We start from the raw sequence: 15712 nt of genomic DNA, 5'->3' as shown, positions 1-15712 counted from the left end.
ACTGGATGGGCCACTGGCCTGATCTAACATGGCTTCTCTTATGTTCTTATGTGACACAGAGTGTTGGACTGGATGGGCCATTGGCCTGATCCAATGTGGCTTCTCTTATGTTCTTATGTGACACAGAGTGTTGGACTGTATGGGACATTAGCCTGATCCAGCATGGCTTCTCTTATGTTCTTATGTGTGACACAGAGTGTTGGACTGTATGGGCCACTGGCCTGATCCAACATGGCTTCTCTTAAGTTCTTATGTGACACAGAGTGTTGGACTGGATGGGCCATTGGCCTGATCCAACATGGCTTCTCTTATGTTCTTATGTGACACAGAGTGTTGGACTGGATGGGCCACTGGCCGGATCCAACATGGCTTCTCTTAAGTTCTTATGAGACACAGAGTGCTGCTTTTCCTTTGTATAAAGCGTGGTGACTGTTATGCCCATCTCCCTTTGGATGCGTAGTTTGTTTCCAAACATACCACACTTTCACACACACTGGATAATGCACCTTCAATCCACTTTCAGTGTACTTTGCAACTGGATTTTGCTGCGTGAAATGGCAAAAATGATCACTGAAGCGGATTGAAAGTGCATTATTTAAGATGTGTGAAAATGCTTACGTCTCGAAGGTCGGCTGCCAACTCACACCGCAAGATTCTTGGTTTCAAAAACTTGACTTTCCTGGCGAAGCCGAAGCCACAACATGGAAACCTGATCATAAAAAGGAGTTTGGTTTGATTTGTTCCACAGTCACATAAAATCCCACATCTGGCACAAATTTCTTGTTTTAAGACATTAAGAATCTCACCCAGCTTCCGTTGCTTGGGTTTAAGAAATTGGTCTGGAATATATTTTGGCCAAAAAAAAAATAAATAAATCTGGATTAATAGTCTCTTGGAAAACTTTTATTGCATCTCGTCTCCTTTGGCTTGGAATAAACATTAACGTTCTATGTATTTAAACCCTGCTTTTAATTTCGTTTAACGATGCATTTAGGTGGGAGGGGGGGCTTGATTGTCATGGTTTTAAAATATGATTTTACCAGTTAGGTTTTAAATTGTTAGCTCTTTGGTGGCTCTTGTGAGGGCAGAATGGTAGAAAAGAAGTTTTGTCAAAAAGAAATAGAATCTGTAATAGCAGCAAGCTTTTTTTGTAGCAGGAACTCCTTTGCATATTAGTCCACACCCCGTGATGTAGCCAATCCTCCAAGAGCTTGCAGGGCTCTCCTTACTGGGCCTACTGTAAGCTGCAGGAGGATTGGCTACCTCGGGGGGGGGGGGTGGCCTCATATGCAAAAGCAGGAATTCTAGCAGGAGCTCCTTTGCGTATTAGGCCACACCCCCAGGATGTAGCCAATCCTCCAAGAGCTTACAGGGCTCTCCTTACTGGGCCTACTGTAAGCCCTTGGAGGATTGGCTACATCAGGGGTGTGTGTCCTAATATGCAAAGGAGGTCCTGCTAGAATTCCTTACAGGGCTCTTAGTACAGGGCCTGCTGTAAGCTCCAGGAGGATTGGCTACATCAGGGGTGTGTGGCCTAATATGCAAAGGAGGTCCTGCTAGAATTCCTTACAGGGCTCTTAGTACAGGGCCTCCTGTAAGCTCTAGGGGGATTGGCTACATCAGGAGGGCGTGGCCTAATGTGCAAAGGGATTCCTGCTGCAAACAAAGCCCTGAATAGTAGGATAAAATTTGAGTCCAGTAGTACCTTAAGGACCAGGGTTTGAACTTTTGGGAGTAAAAAAATCATCAGATATGTGAGGAAGTGAGTTTTAGTCACAAAAGTTCATACCCTGGTAAATGCTGTTGGTCTTTAAGGTCTTTTAAAAAAAATGCGATTATTCTGACTGCTTTTGTGAATTTCACAAGGTATCACAAAAGCTCGCTAAAATAAAAAAAAATCTTCATAATTTTGTAAATGAAATTGATCATACTGTCGATCATTTTCAGTGCTTCTTTGAAAGTGAACTTTTCCAACAGAACATAAGAACCTACCTTGTACCTAATCGCCACTTTTATCCACTCTCCAGAAACTCAGGTACAGAAAAGTCTTTTGGAGTTTCCAGGCAGCTCTTGACAACTGATGGGAGGGTTGTGGATGGAAACATGAGTGACCATGACTCTGGCTATGGGTTAAAAAGTTCCTGTTTAAAAAAAAAGAAGGGCCATAAGGTAGTTCTCGGAATCTCTGGAAACTCTATGGATTTACCATAGAAATCCCAGTGCTTCCTAGAGCTACTCTATGTCACTTCCTTTTTTAAAAAATTGGGAATAATATAGTGTAAGTTTTAAGAAAAATTTCTCCTGCTTTTGCTTAGATTGGCAGTAGAAAACAGCAACAACTGTGTACAAAACACACACATAAGAACGTAAGAGAAGCCATGTTAGATAAGGCCAATGGCCCATCCAGTCCAACACTCTGTGTCACACAGTGCCCAAAATTTATATATATATATATATATATATATATATATATATATATATATATACACACACACGCACAAACACTGTGGCTACTAGCCACTGATGGACCTCTGCTCCATATTTTTATCTAAACCCCTCTTGAAGGTGGCTATGCTTGTGGCTGCCACCACCTCCTGTGGCAGTGAATTCCACAGGTTAATCACCCTTTGGGTGAAGAAGTACTTCATTTTATCCGTTTGAACCTGTCTGCTCAGCAATTTCATCAAATGCCCACGTGTTCTTGTATTGTGAGAAAGGGAGAAAAGTACTTCTTTCTCTACTTTCTCCATCCCATGCATTATCTTGTAAACCTGTATCATGTCACCCCACAGTCGACGTTTCTCCAAGCTAAAGAGCCCCAAGCGTTTCAACCTTTCTTCATAGGGAAAGTGTTCCAGCCCTTTAATCATTCTAGTTGCCCTTTTCTGGACTTTCTCCAATGCTATAATATCCTTTTTGAGGTGAGGCGACCAGAACTGCACACATTACTCCAAATGAGACCGTACCATCGATTTATACAGGGGCATTATGATACTGGCTGATTTGTTTTCAACACACACATACATACATACACATACACACAAAATAATTCTTTTTTGTCTCTGTTTGTTTCCAACAATACCAAATACACAGTATACCAAAATAGTTCACAAAAGGAAAGGATCCACAGTATTTCAATGTCCAGAAAATATCCAGTCCTTCTCACTTCTTGTTCAATCCTGTGCGGTATCCAAATTCCTTACGAATCCTAGCTCAATCTAGGTCAATCAATGAGCGAGTGCTGGGGTGGCCAACGGTAGCTCTCCAGATGTTTTTTGCCTACAACTCCCATCAGCCCCAGCCAGCATGGCCAATGGCTGGGACTGATGGGAGTTGTAGGCAAACAACATCTGGAGAGCTACCGTTGGCCACCCCTGATATACATCATAGGTTGCAATGCATCAGTTGGGCACATTCTACAGATTGATATAGCTATGGCCCAAGAATACAATAGTAGGATGGCGATAATGAGATAGCATCACAGCAAGGGAGGCCTAAACAGGAGGAATAGGACAGAGGTGGCCAAGGGTAGCTCTCCAGATGTTTTTTGCCTACAACTCCCATCAGCCCCAGCCAGCATGGCCAATGGCTTGGGCTGATGGGAGTTGTCGCCCAAAAACATCTGGGGAGCTACCGTCGGCCACCCCTGAGCTAGTGCCTATCGGAAATTTGATGAAGTGGGCTTAGTTGACGTCAAGAAGAAAAATTGAGCAGATGGACTTTTTGAGGAAGCATCTTATGCGAAACATGATCCAAGCTGATGGGCACGCAAAGGGAACATCACTTTTGGAACCAGGATTTGTAAGGAATTCATATATATAGTGTGTGTGTTTTGTGCACAGTTGTTGCTGTTTTCTGCTATAGACTGTGCTGCCACTTTTGTAAGGTGTAGATTGGCAGTGGCCAATGGGAGCTCCAGGAATGTGATCCTAATTCCCACCCGTCTCTGGCAGCCCTGTTCTTTCCCAATACTAACTACCTAAGTTCACTTAACTGGAGATGCCAGGGTTTGAACCTGGGACTTTCATATAAGCTATGTGCTCCCCCACCAAAGTTCCCAATCGAGAGCTCACTTCTCTATCTCACTACAGATCCAGCTCTCTATTCACCACCAGTTGACAACACACGGCTCATAAGAGAAGCTATGTTGACTCAGGCCAATGGCCCATCTAGTCCAACACTCTGTGTCACACAGGGGCCAAACATATCCAGGTGCCATCAGGAGGTCCACCAGTGTGGCCAGGACACTAAAAACCCTCCCACTGTGCCCCCCCCCCCCCACAAAGCACCAAGAATACAGAACATCACTTGTCCCAGACAGAGAGTTCCAACAATACACTCAATGCAAAGCTTTTAATTCAGAAGGAACAACTTTTCAATAAGCACAATCAGCTTCGGGTGCATGCCTCATGGAAGAGAGCCAGTTTGGTGTAGTAGTTGAGTGCAGACTCTTCTCTGGGAGAACCGGGTTCGATTCCCCACTCCTCCACGTACAGCTGCTGGAATGGCCTTGGGTCAGTCCTAGCTCTTGTAGGAGTTGTCCTTGAAAGGGCAGCTTCTGGGAGAGAAGAAGAAGATATTGGATTTATATCCCGCCCTCCACTCTGAAGAGTCTCAGAGCGGTTCACAATCTCCTTTACCTTCCTCCCCCACAACAGACACCCTGTGAGGTGGGTGGGGCTGGAGAGGGCTCTCACAGCAGCTGCCCTTTCAAGGACAACCCCTGCCAGAGCTATGGCTGACCCAAGGCTATTCCAGCAGCTGCAAGCGGAGGAGTGGGGAATGAAACCCGGTTCTCCCAGATAAGAGTCCGCACACTTAACCACCATACCAAACTGGCTCTCTTCCATGAGGCATGCACCTTCTCAGCCCCACCCACCTCACAGGGTGTCTGTTGTGTGTGTGTGGGGGAGAAGATATAGGAGATTGTCAGCCACTCTGAGACTCTGATTCAGAGAGAAGGGTGAGGTATAAATCTGTAGTCTTCTAGGTTCAGCTGATTTCAATGCACGCAGCTGACTCTGCTGGGCAGATCTGTTGCTCTTCTAGCATTATCATTATTCATTTTGCCTTTCAATGGGATAACCGGCCTCCCGCTCTTCGGCAGCAAAGGGCAAGTTTCTTAGAATACCTTGTACCGAGAAGCAGGTGGGAAGGAAGTCAATCGCAGCTTAGAGATGTTAATACCGACTCTCGACGCATAACACCCCCTCCCTCCCATCGTCTTGGTCATTTGTGTGCTAAAACTCAAAAGCCTCAGAAGAGCAACAGATAGGAGATCAGAGTGAAGACAGTTATTTTTCCACCCCAGAGAGAGAGAGGTTTCTCGGTGTCCCCAACATGAACTCCAGAAGCCTCCTGGTCTTCATCTTGTTGAGCCTCACATCGCAGGTAAGTGAACAGACTGAAAGATTTTTCTTCTTTGGACAACTGGGCCAGGTCTGCTCAGAACAAATGCTCCAGCACAGGTACAACGACCTATATCCTCTTGTCCATTTGGCTTTGATACAGTTGATTCTGCAGAAGGTTATCGGAGAGCGACAGATCTTAGGAGGTATGTGGGGTGGGATTTCTCCCCCTTCCATCAAAGTTGTGCTACTTAATTATGACTGTTTAATATGAATGGGAGAGAGACATCGATTCGGCACTCGCTGAAGTGTTATCGAAAAGGATAACCCACTGAAAAAAACGTAAGGGCTTGCTTCGGTGTAATGGAGAGAAAGCTGGAAAATATTGCCCAATTACAGTCATTTGGTGGTTAGCTTCCTTAAGTATTGTGTTGAGAAGGGCTGTTATAAATTTTAATATCAGTCACATCAAATAAAATCTTATTTGCAGATCTGACCTCGATAATTTTGTTCCACAGTAATGCTGTCTAAAAGAGATTAAATGATTTTTTTGGGGGGGGAAAGGAACTTCTCCTAAATTGAATTCTCTTGTAGTCCAAATGTAATTGTTCTTTACACATTTTGATCAGCGTTAATTTACCTGGAGATCTGACTTGCTTGAAGCATCTCTTAGAGATGGATTCCACAAAGGACGATTTGAAACATTTTAGTGTCGAAAGGTTTACAATTGAAATTGTGCCCAGTGCCGAATTTGTGTCACCTTTTGTTCAATTTCTTATTTTTATATGTAACCTTCCCCATGAAGGATACAAGTTGGGTTCGCCTTGAATATCCAGCATCTTATATGTTCAGTTAGAAAACCTCAAGATTTGGGTAGAATAGTTTCCCCCCCCAAAAAAGAAAAATGTCAAGTTGTGTGAACATCCACTATTTTTAGGAGCTCTTCTGGACAGGTTTTTCTTTTACTAAGAAGAAGGATTTTGTTGTGTGTAAGAGCTGTCCGGTCATTTCCGATCTATGGTGACCTTATGAATGACTGACCTCCAAAATGTTCTTATTGTTAGCAGCGTTCCTCCGTTCTTGCAAACAGAGGGCTGTGTGGCTTCCTTGATTAAGTGAATCCATCTTAAGTTGGCCCTTCCGGTTTTCCTCCTGCCTTCAGCTTTTCCAACCAGAATGCAAATGGAACCACAGGGTAAAAAATCTAGAAAGAACAGAATATACCTCCCCTTGCTGAATAATGTATCAAAAGAAATTCTTATTACAAATTCTTATTTAAAACCCTCAATTGTGTCTATGGCTTGTCTTATGATAAACTCTTATTATTATAAATCCTTATTATAACTCCTCGATTGTGTCTATGGTTTGTCTTATTATAAATTCTATTCCATCACAGTATATAATCACAATCATTCCAGTTAAGGTCACACCAGTTTTCAAAGAAGTCTGAGATACAAAGCCGGTTTGGTGTAGTGGTTAAGTGTGCGGACTCTTATCTGGGAGAACCGGGTTTGATTCCCCACTCCTCCACTTGCACCTGCTAGCATGGCCTTGGGTCAGCCATAGTGGTTAAGTGAGTGGACTCTTATCTGGGAGAACCAGGTTTGATTCCCCACTCTTCCACTTGCAGCTGCTGGCATGGCCTTGGGTCAGCCATAGCTCTAATAGAGAGCCAGTTTGGTGTAGTGGTTAAGTGCGCGGACTCTTATCTGGGAGAACCGGGTTTGATTCCCCACTCCTCCACTTGCACCTTCTAGCATGGCCTTGGGTCAGCCATAGCTCTGGCAGAGGTTGTCCTTGAAAGGGCAGCTGCTGTGAGAGCCCTCTCCAGCCCCACCCACCTCACAGGGTGTCTGTTGTGGGAGGAAGGGAAAGGAGATTGTGAGCCTGTTATGTATTGAACATAAGAGGTTATGCAGCATGGCGATCGCGACTGAAGGCGACCCCTGGGTCCCCGGATGTAGCTCGCCATACGCCCCGCCCATCTAGATCCGTGGCGGGAAGCTTGACTGACCACGATTGGCTTGGTCAGATGAGGGGGCAGTTCTGGGCAATGTATATAAGCGGAGCCCAGCCCACATGCTCGCTCTCTTGTGATGTGCTACTGAATAAACTATGTTGCCTTCAAACCGTCTCGGTTCTCAGTACATTACAGAGCCGCTCTGAGACTCTTCGGATTGGAGGGCGGGATATAAATGCAATATCATCTTCAAAACTGTCATCACCTTAAGAACGACCTTCACTTTAAGAAAACGAGACATTCTTAAGGTGATGAAGGTAGTTCTTAAAGTGATGGGACATTTTCTTAAAGTGATGATAGTTTTATATGTCAGACTTCTACGTAACTGAAAACCGGTGCTTGTAACCAGTTTGGTGTAGTGGTTAAGTGTGCAGACTCTTATCTGGGAGAACCAGGTTTGATTCCGCACTCCTCCACTTGCACCTGCTGGAATGGCCTTGGGTCAGCCATAGCTCTGGCAGAGGTTGTCCTTGAAAGGACAGCTGCTGTGAGAGTCCTCTCAGCCCCACCCACCTCACAGGATGTCTGTTGTGGGGGAGGAAGGGAAAGGAGATTGTGAGCCCCTCTGAGACTCTTCGGAGTGGAGGGCAGGGTATAAATCCAATATCTTCATCTACCTCACAGGGTGTCAGTTGTGGGGGAGGAAGGTAAAGGTGATTGTGAGCCGCTCTGAGACTCTTCGAAGTGGAGGGCGGGATATAAATCCAATATCTTCATCTACCTCACAGGGTGTCAGTTGTGGGGGAGGAAGGTAAAGGAGATTGTGAGCCGCTCTGAGACTCTTCGAAGTGGAGAGCGGAATATAAATCCAGTATCTTCATCTACCTCACAGGGTGTCTGTTGTGGGGGAGGGAGATAAAGGAGATTGTGAGCCGCTCTGAGACTCTTTGGAGTGGAGGGCGGAATATAAATCCAGTATCTTCATCTACCTCACAGGGTGTCTGTTGTGGGGGAGGGAGATAAAGGAGATTGTGAGCCGCTCTGAGACTCTTCGAAGTGGAGAGCGGAATATAAATCCAGTATCTTCATCTACCTCACAGGGTGTCTGTTGTGGGGGAGGGAGATAAAGGAGATTGTGAGCCGCTCTGAGACTCTTCAGAGTGGAGGGCGGGATATAAATCCAATATCTTCATCTACCTCACAGGGTGTCTGTTGTGGGGGAGGAAGGGAAAGGAGATTGTGAGCCGCTCTGAGACTCTTGAGTGGAGGGCGGAATTTAAATCCAATGTCTTCTTCTTCTTCTTAACTGGAATGATTGTGATTATTTACTGTGATGGAATAGAGTTTATAATAAGACAAGACATAGATACAATTGAGGATTATAAAAAGAGTTCAACTTTTCCTAGCGTGAACCTTTTCAGTGACTCTGACCGATTTCCCACTCATCTTGTTCTGGTCTCGTTGCTCCTTTTCCCTGTGGGGTTGCTGCTGGATTTCGCACAAGTTGCCCAGAGCTGGCAAGTCGCTCTTCCCCTTTTCAAGTTCCCTCTGAGGCAGACAGAAACCGGTTTTCAGAGGATGCTGCTGCGGAGGGAACTTGAAGAGAAGTGGAGCAGCTCACTGGTTTGGGGCAGCTTGTGTGAAATCCAGCAGCAGTGCCATGGAGAAGCGGAGAGTGAAAGCGGCATAAAGCTAGTGGGAAATCAGTCTCTGTCTCATAATGTGACCAAACTACAATAACCTCAGGTTGGTCATTTTCGTTTTTAGGGAGAGTTCAGGCTTGGTTTGATTCTAGAAGAGTCTTGTGATGTCAGACTACAACCCCATCTTCTCTAGAGTCCATCGTTTCTGGCAATGGGCTACCAGAGGTCTCCTGAGAAGGTCCAAAGAAAGAGAGCCCTTGTTAGATGAAGGCAGCTTTGACTCTCGAAAGCTCAAACCCTGAAATTATTGTTGGTCTCTGTGTTGCTACCAGGCTTGACTCTAACTGCTCAGAAGAACTGTGGCTGTAGGCATTTATTTCAATACTCTTTTATTCAAAATTTCGTTTCTGAAACTGTAGCTCCGGGTAAGAACTGGGATATTTATTTAAGTCTTGCATGCAGCTCTAGCATTGAGCCATTCATCTTTACAATAATATGAGTAGATTCTGAGCTTTTTTTGTAGCAGGAGCTCCTTTGCATATTAGGCCACACACCCCTGATGTAGCCAATCCTCCTGGAGCTTATAGGAGGCCCTGTACGAAGAGCCCTGTAAGCTCTTGGAGGATTGGCTACATCAGGGCTGTGTGGCCTAACATGCAAAGGAGCTCCGGCTACAAAAAAGCCCTGAGTAGATTAATTTGTTTTATACTTAGAAAGATGACTGGTCCATCTAGCTCATCAGGGTCTCTTGCAGGGAAATGCACTTTCCCAACAACTGCTGAGATAATTAAGAGAAACCATGTTGGATCAGGCAAGTGGCCCATCTAGTCCGACACAGTGGCCATCTGGAGGTCCACCAGTGGGGCCAGGACATTAGAAGAAGAAGAAGAATTGCAGATTTATACTCCACCCTTCTCTCTGAATCAGAGTCTCAGAACTGCTTACAACCCTCTTTATCTTCTCCCCCCACAACAGACACCCTGTGAGGTGGGTGGGTCTGAGAGGGCTTTCCCAGCAGCTGCCCTTTCAAGGACAACCTCTGCCAGAGCTATGGCTGACCCAAGGCCATTCCAGCAGATACAAGTGGAGGAGTGGGGAATCAAACCCAGTTCTCCCAGATAAGAGTCCACACACTTAACCACTACACCAAACTGGCTCTCTACTTTGCATATTAGGCCACATACTCCTGTTGCCCCCCACTGTTGCCCCCCAAGCACCAAGAAGACAGAGTATCACTGTCCCAAACAGAGTTTTCCACCTATACCTTGTGGCTAATAGCCACTCATGGTCCACTGCTCCAAGGAACATAAGAGAAGCCATGTTGGATCAGGCTGGTGGCCCATCTAGTCTAACACTCTGTGTCACGCAGGGGCCAAAACTCAGCCACAGATACCAGGAACTGAACCTGGGACCTTCTGCTTGCAAGGCATATGTTCTACCACTGAATTACGACCCTCTCTGCACTTGGAATCCAGTCTACCACCTTCAATTTCGGCCCCTTCATTCTGGTGGCTGTGTCAAGTCGGCAGATTCAATAATGAGTCTTTGTTGAAACAAAATAACTAGTTTATTGATACTGTTGTTCTCGACTACGTTGAGATTGAAAGACTAAAGATCATACAGTAGAATGCAATCATATAAGGTACACTTCAAAGGGATTCTTGAGGGAGGGGCACTATGCAGGGCACATTCACACATTGATGTTACTATTTCGTTCTCAGGCCCGTTTCGGCCTTGAGCGTTTCTGGCTCCAACCTCCCCCGGTGCCAGGCCTGAGAAGGCTCAGATAAAACGTTCACATATTCCCATTTCAAAGCAATACTACATAACAAAGAAAAGGAGGGGGGTGAGGAGAGTTCGAGCTAGCAGCAATGGAATACAGTTTGGCTTTACCCAGGATGCTTCTCTCCTGAGCCAATGTTAGGTACAGGCTTGACCAGAGTTTTATGCAGACTTGACAGGCTGTGCAGACCCCGCCTTTGACATTGGCCCTGCCCTGTTGAAAAAAGGAATGTATGGGATCAAAGCACTGGAGCCAGCCTTCTCAAGGTGAACCACTTCACTTCTGGTGAATGAGGGCTTGTCCATGCAAGATTCCTGATCCTCAGTTAGAGTTGTTGCTATCTCAGGGTAGGGTTGCCAAGTTCAAGAAATATCTGGGGACTTTGGGGGTGGAGCCAGGAGAAATCGGGGTGGAGCCAGGAGCAAGGTTGTGACAAGCATCATTGAACTCCAAAAGGAGTCCCGGCCATCACATTTAAAGGGATCGTACACCTTTTAAATGCCTTCCCTCCATTGGAAATAATGAAGGATAGGGGCACCTTCTTCCGGGGCTCATAGAATTGGACTCCCTGGTCCAATCTTCTTGAAACTTGGAGAGTATTTTGGGGAGAGGCACTGGATGCTATGCTGAACATCTGGTGTTTCTATCTCAAAACACAGCCTCCCCAGAGTCCCAGATATCCGTGGATCAATTCTCCATTGCATCCCTGGTCCAATCTTCTTGAAACTTGGAGAGTAACACCAGGGGAAGGCACTGGATGCTATGCTGAACATCTGGTGCCTCTACCTCAAAACACAGCCTCCTCAGAGTCCCAGATATCCGTGGATCAATTCTCCATTATATCCTATGAGAATTGATCTCCATAGGGAAAAATGGAGTGCCCAGCAGACATTTCCCTTCCCCCCCAGCTTTCTAATGACCCTGAAGCGGGGGAAGGGCCTCCAAACCGGGGGATCCCCTGCCTGCTCCTGGGGATTGGCAACCTTAACTGAGAGTTCGGAAATTCTTGGAAATTCGGGGGTAGCCTCTAGGGAGGGCATAATTTGAGCAAAGAAGGGAGCTTAGCAAGCATGTGACTTGGGGAGGGACGGTGGCTCAGTGGTAGAGCATCTGCTTGGGAAGCAGAAGGTCCCAGGTTCAATCCCCGGCATCTCCAAAAAAGGGTCCAGGCAAAGAGGTGTGAAAAACCTCAGCTTGAGACCCTGGAGAGCTGCTGCCAGTCTGAGAAGACAATACTGACTTTGATGGACCAGAGGTCTGATTCAGTATGAGGCAGCTTCAGATGTTCATATGTGACACTGTAAGGTGCATCCTCTGGAGCTGCCATCTTCTCCAAGAGTGGAGTTCAGCAGTAATTCTGGGAGAACTGTAAGCTGTACCCGGAAGTGAACAACCCTAAGCTCAGCAATGTGACACAGAGAAATCTTGGTGGGCTGGGTTAAGAAGAGCTCTGCTGGATCAGACCAATCTGCCTCTAGGTCGGTATCCTGTCCCACAGAGTAGCCAACTGTTTCCTCCGGAGGGCCAATAACAAGGCATGAAAGCCAAGGCCTTCCCCTGGTGTTATCTCCAAGCAGGGTTTTTGTTTTTTTGTAGCAGGAACTCCTTTGCATATTAGCCCTCCCCCCCGAATGTAGCCAACCTTCCAAGAGCTTACAGGGCCGAATATATAGCCGAATATGCAAAGGAGTTCCTGCTACAAAAAAAAAAAAAAAGCCCTGCCTCCAAGAACTGGGTTTCTGAAGTTTACTGCCTTTAGTCACCATGCCTAGTAGCCATCAATGGACCTCTTCTCCAGGAACTGCTCTTGTCTCCATTTAAAGCCATTGATGCTCGTGGCCATCACAATGTCAACTGACCGTGAATTCTGCTATTCAACCACTCGTTGAGGTGAGGGTTGTACACTCAGGCAAATAGTGCTGTGCTGTGAATTTGTGTTTACCAAACGAGAAGGGAGCACTCCCTGGAGAAGACCCTGATGCTGGGAAAGACAGAAGGCAAAAGAAGAAGGAGGCAGCAAAAGAGGAGATGGCTGGACAGCGTTACTGATGTGACTAACATGAATTTCTGCTGTGGTGCTGGAGAAGACTCTTGAGAGCCCCTTGGACTGCAAGAAGATCCAATCCATCAGTCCTAAGGGAAATCAGCCCTGACTGTTCCCTGGAAGGTCAGATGCTGAAGCTGAAGCTCCAATACTTTGGCCACCCAATGAGAAGGGAGCACTCCCTGGAGAAGACCCTGATGCTGGGAAAGACAGAAGGCAAAAGAAGAAGGAGGTGGCAAAAGATGAGACGGCTGGACAGCGTTACTGATGGAACTAACACGTATTTGAGCAGACTTCGGAGGATGGTGGAAGACAGGAGGGCCTGGTGTGACTTGGTCCTTGGGGTCGCAAAGAGTCGGACTCGACTGTGCAACTGAACAACAACAAAAGAGGGAAGGGAGGGCTTCTTGTTTGGCTTGAACACCATACCTTCCTCTCTTTGAGAGCCAGTTTGGTGCAGTGGTTAAGTGCGTGGACTCTTATCTGGGAGAATCAGGTTTGATTCCCCACTCCTCCACCTGCAGCTGCTGGAATGGCCTTGGGTCAGCCATAGCTCTCGCAAGAGTTGTCCTTGAAAGGGTAGCTTCTGGGAGAGCTCTCTCAGCACCACCCACCTCACAGGGTGTCTGATTGGGGGGAAGGGGAAGGAAGGTAAAGGAGATTGTGACCACTCTGAGATTCAGAGTGAAGGGTGGGATATAAATCCACCACCACCTCCTCCTCTTCCTCCTCCTCTTCCTCTTCCTCCTCCTCCTCTTCTTCTTCTGTTTCAGATGTGGAAAGTCTGAGGGTGAGGTGCTTCATCATATCCCCCCCCACACAGCAGTCATTAGCAACATGACTCAGCTTGTGTCTCTCTGCTTTCATCCAGCTGAGAGCTCTCATCCTTTCATAATTCTGACAAGCATCGATCTTGTACAGATCGATCGCAGGGAATGTGAAGAATTAGAAAACTCCCAGAAGGTGTTTTGCTTAAAGAGGCAATGAACACCTTTGTGGCATCTTTAGAACCTTGAGGCTTGAGTATCGATCGAGGCACCAGAGATGGGATGGCCAAGGCCCAGAGAAAGAGGCCATCTTCAGCAACAACTCTGTGGTGACCACGTGCTCACCTATGTCTGCCCCTGTTCAGATAGATCAGGGGTGGCGAAACCTGCTTAACGTAAGAGCCACGTAGAATCAATGTCAGATGCTTGTTAGCTGCAAGACATGAATGTCAGATTTTCAAGAGCCACAAGACAAGGAAGGAAGGAAGGAAGGAAGGAAGGAAGGAAGGAAGGAAGGAAGGAAGGAAGGAAGGAAGGAAGGAAGGAAGGAAGGAAAATAGATGGGGGAGGGAGGGAGGGAAGGAAGGAAGGAAGGAAGGAAGGAAGGAAGGAAGGAAGGAAGGAAGGAAGGAAGGAAGGAAAATAGATGGGGGAGGGAGGGAGGGAAGGAAGGAAGGAAGGAAGGAAGGAAGGAAGGAAGGAAGGAAGGAAGGAAGGAAAGAAAGAAAATAGATGGGGGAGGGAGAAAGGAGAGAGAGGTGGGAAAAAGCATCTTTAAATGCATTCTCCAAACCACCAGCTGGCTTGGCTTGGAGAAGTGATTTCTCCAAGCTGGCTGACGGGCAGTGGGGGCTTCGAGAGCCACACAATATGTGTGAAAGAGCCACGTGTGGCTCCAGAGCCACAGTCTGGCCATCCCTGAGATATTCGAGTCTTTCATCCAGACATTGACCTGTTTTAGGTTTAGCAATGTAAAAAGGCTGGGAGTGCCATCAGAGTTGTCACGGGGCAAGGGTTTTTTTGTGTGTAGCCGGAACTTCTTTGCATATTAGGCCTCACGCCCCTGATGTAGCTGGTCCTCCAAGAGCTTACAGAGCTATTAGTACAGGGCCTACTGTAAGCTCCAGGAGGAGTGGCTACATAAGAGGGGTGTGGCCTAATATGCAAAGGAGTTCCTGCCGCAATCAAAAGCCCTGCGCAGGGGACATCTTTCCTGGCTAAGAATGTTTCTGAATGCTTCCTCATTCACATTTTCCCACTGTTATTGGAGACTGGGTCTTGTGGGTCTGTAGCAGAACAAACAGAAGAGGAAGGCTTGAGTCCAGTAGAACTTTAGAGACCAACCAGATTTCTATGGAGCTTTGACAGAAAGCTTATAATCCAAAAATCTTGTTAGTCTTTAAGATGGTTCTGGACCCAATAATAATAATAATAAATTAATTATCGTATGGCATTGTGTGTCGAGCAGCCAGGAGATCCTGCGACTATATGTTGTCAAAGGGCGTTTTCGCACTGACCTTACGCCGGAGCGACATCCCTCTTCACCGCGCAGCGTCTGCGCGGATTTCGCACTAATTGCTCCACAGAACCCGGAAGAGCCGCAAAGTCCCGCGGCTTTTGCGTCGCAAATGTAAACCGCCAAAAACCAGTTTACATATGTGACGCAAAAGCTGCGGGACTTTGCGGCTCTTCCGGTTTCTGCGGAGCAATTAGTGTGAAATCCGCGCAGACGCTGCGCGGTGAAGAGGGACGTCGCTCCGGCGTAAGGTCGGTGCGAAAATGCCCAAAGGCTTTCATGGCCGAAGTCCATTGTCTGTTGTAGATTTCCCAGGCTGTGTGACCATGGTCTTGGCATTGTGAGACCTGACGTTTCGCCAGCAACTGTGACTAGAATCCTCAGAGGTTAAACCCAGAAAACTGGAGTTCTCTCTGGGTCAAATTGAGAAGAAGTTGGTAGGCAGGTAATTTATATCTAAGCAGGCAGGTAGATATAAGTTCCTCCATTACCATGTCATGGCCCAGGAAGCTCTCACAAGATAACGACTCATCCCTACCCCGCCTGCCTGAGTAGATATAAATTGCATGCCTAACAACTTCTTCTCAGTTTGGCATTAAAGTTGTGAGCTACCGTAAAAATTAGTGCGCTCTGGGGGGGTCTTCCTTCCTG

The 15712-nt window shown here is 46.6% G+C and overlaps 1 protein-coding gene across 1 annotated transcript in view; it reads left to right on the top strand.

Moving 5' to 3' along the window:
- Window positions 1-5340: 5340 nt before the first annotated feature.
- LOC132578339 (growth hormone-releasing hormone receptor-like) overlaps window positions 5341-15712 on the top strand; it is a 51680-nt gene continuing 41308 nt past the window's right edge. Inside the window, exon 1 of the mRNA XM_060248283.1 lies at window positions 5341-5391. Coding sequence (XP_060104266.1) covers window positions 5341-5391 — 51 coding nt within the window. The remainder of the gene's footprint in view (window positions 5392-15712) is intronic.

Source organism: Heteronotia binoei, chromosome 10, assembly GCF_032191835.1.
Source record: "Heteronotia binoei isolate CCM8104 ecotype False Entrance Well chromosome 10, APGP_CSIRO_Hbin_v1, whole genome shotgun sequence".
Taxonomy (NCBI): Eukaryota; Metazoa; Chordata; class Lepidosauria; order Squamata; family Gekkonidae; genus Heteronotia; species Heteronotia binoei.
The sequence above is the reverse complement of the archived record's forward strand: the minus strand, read 5'-3'. Positions and strand labels throughout refer to the sequence as shown.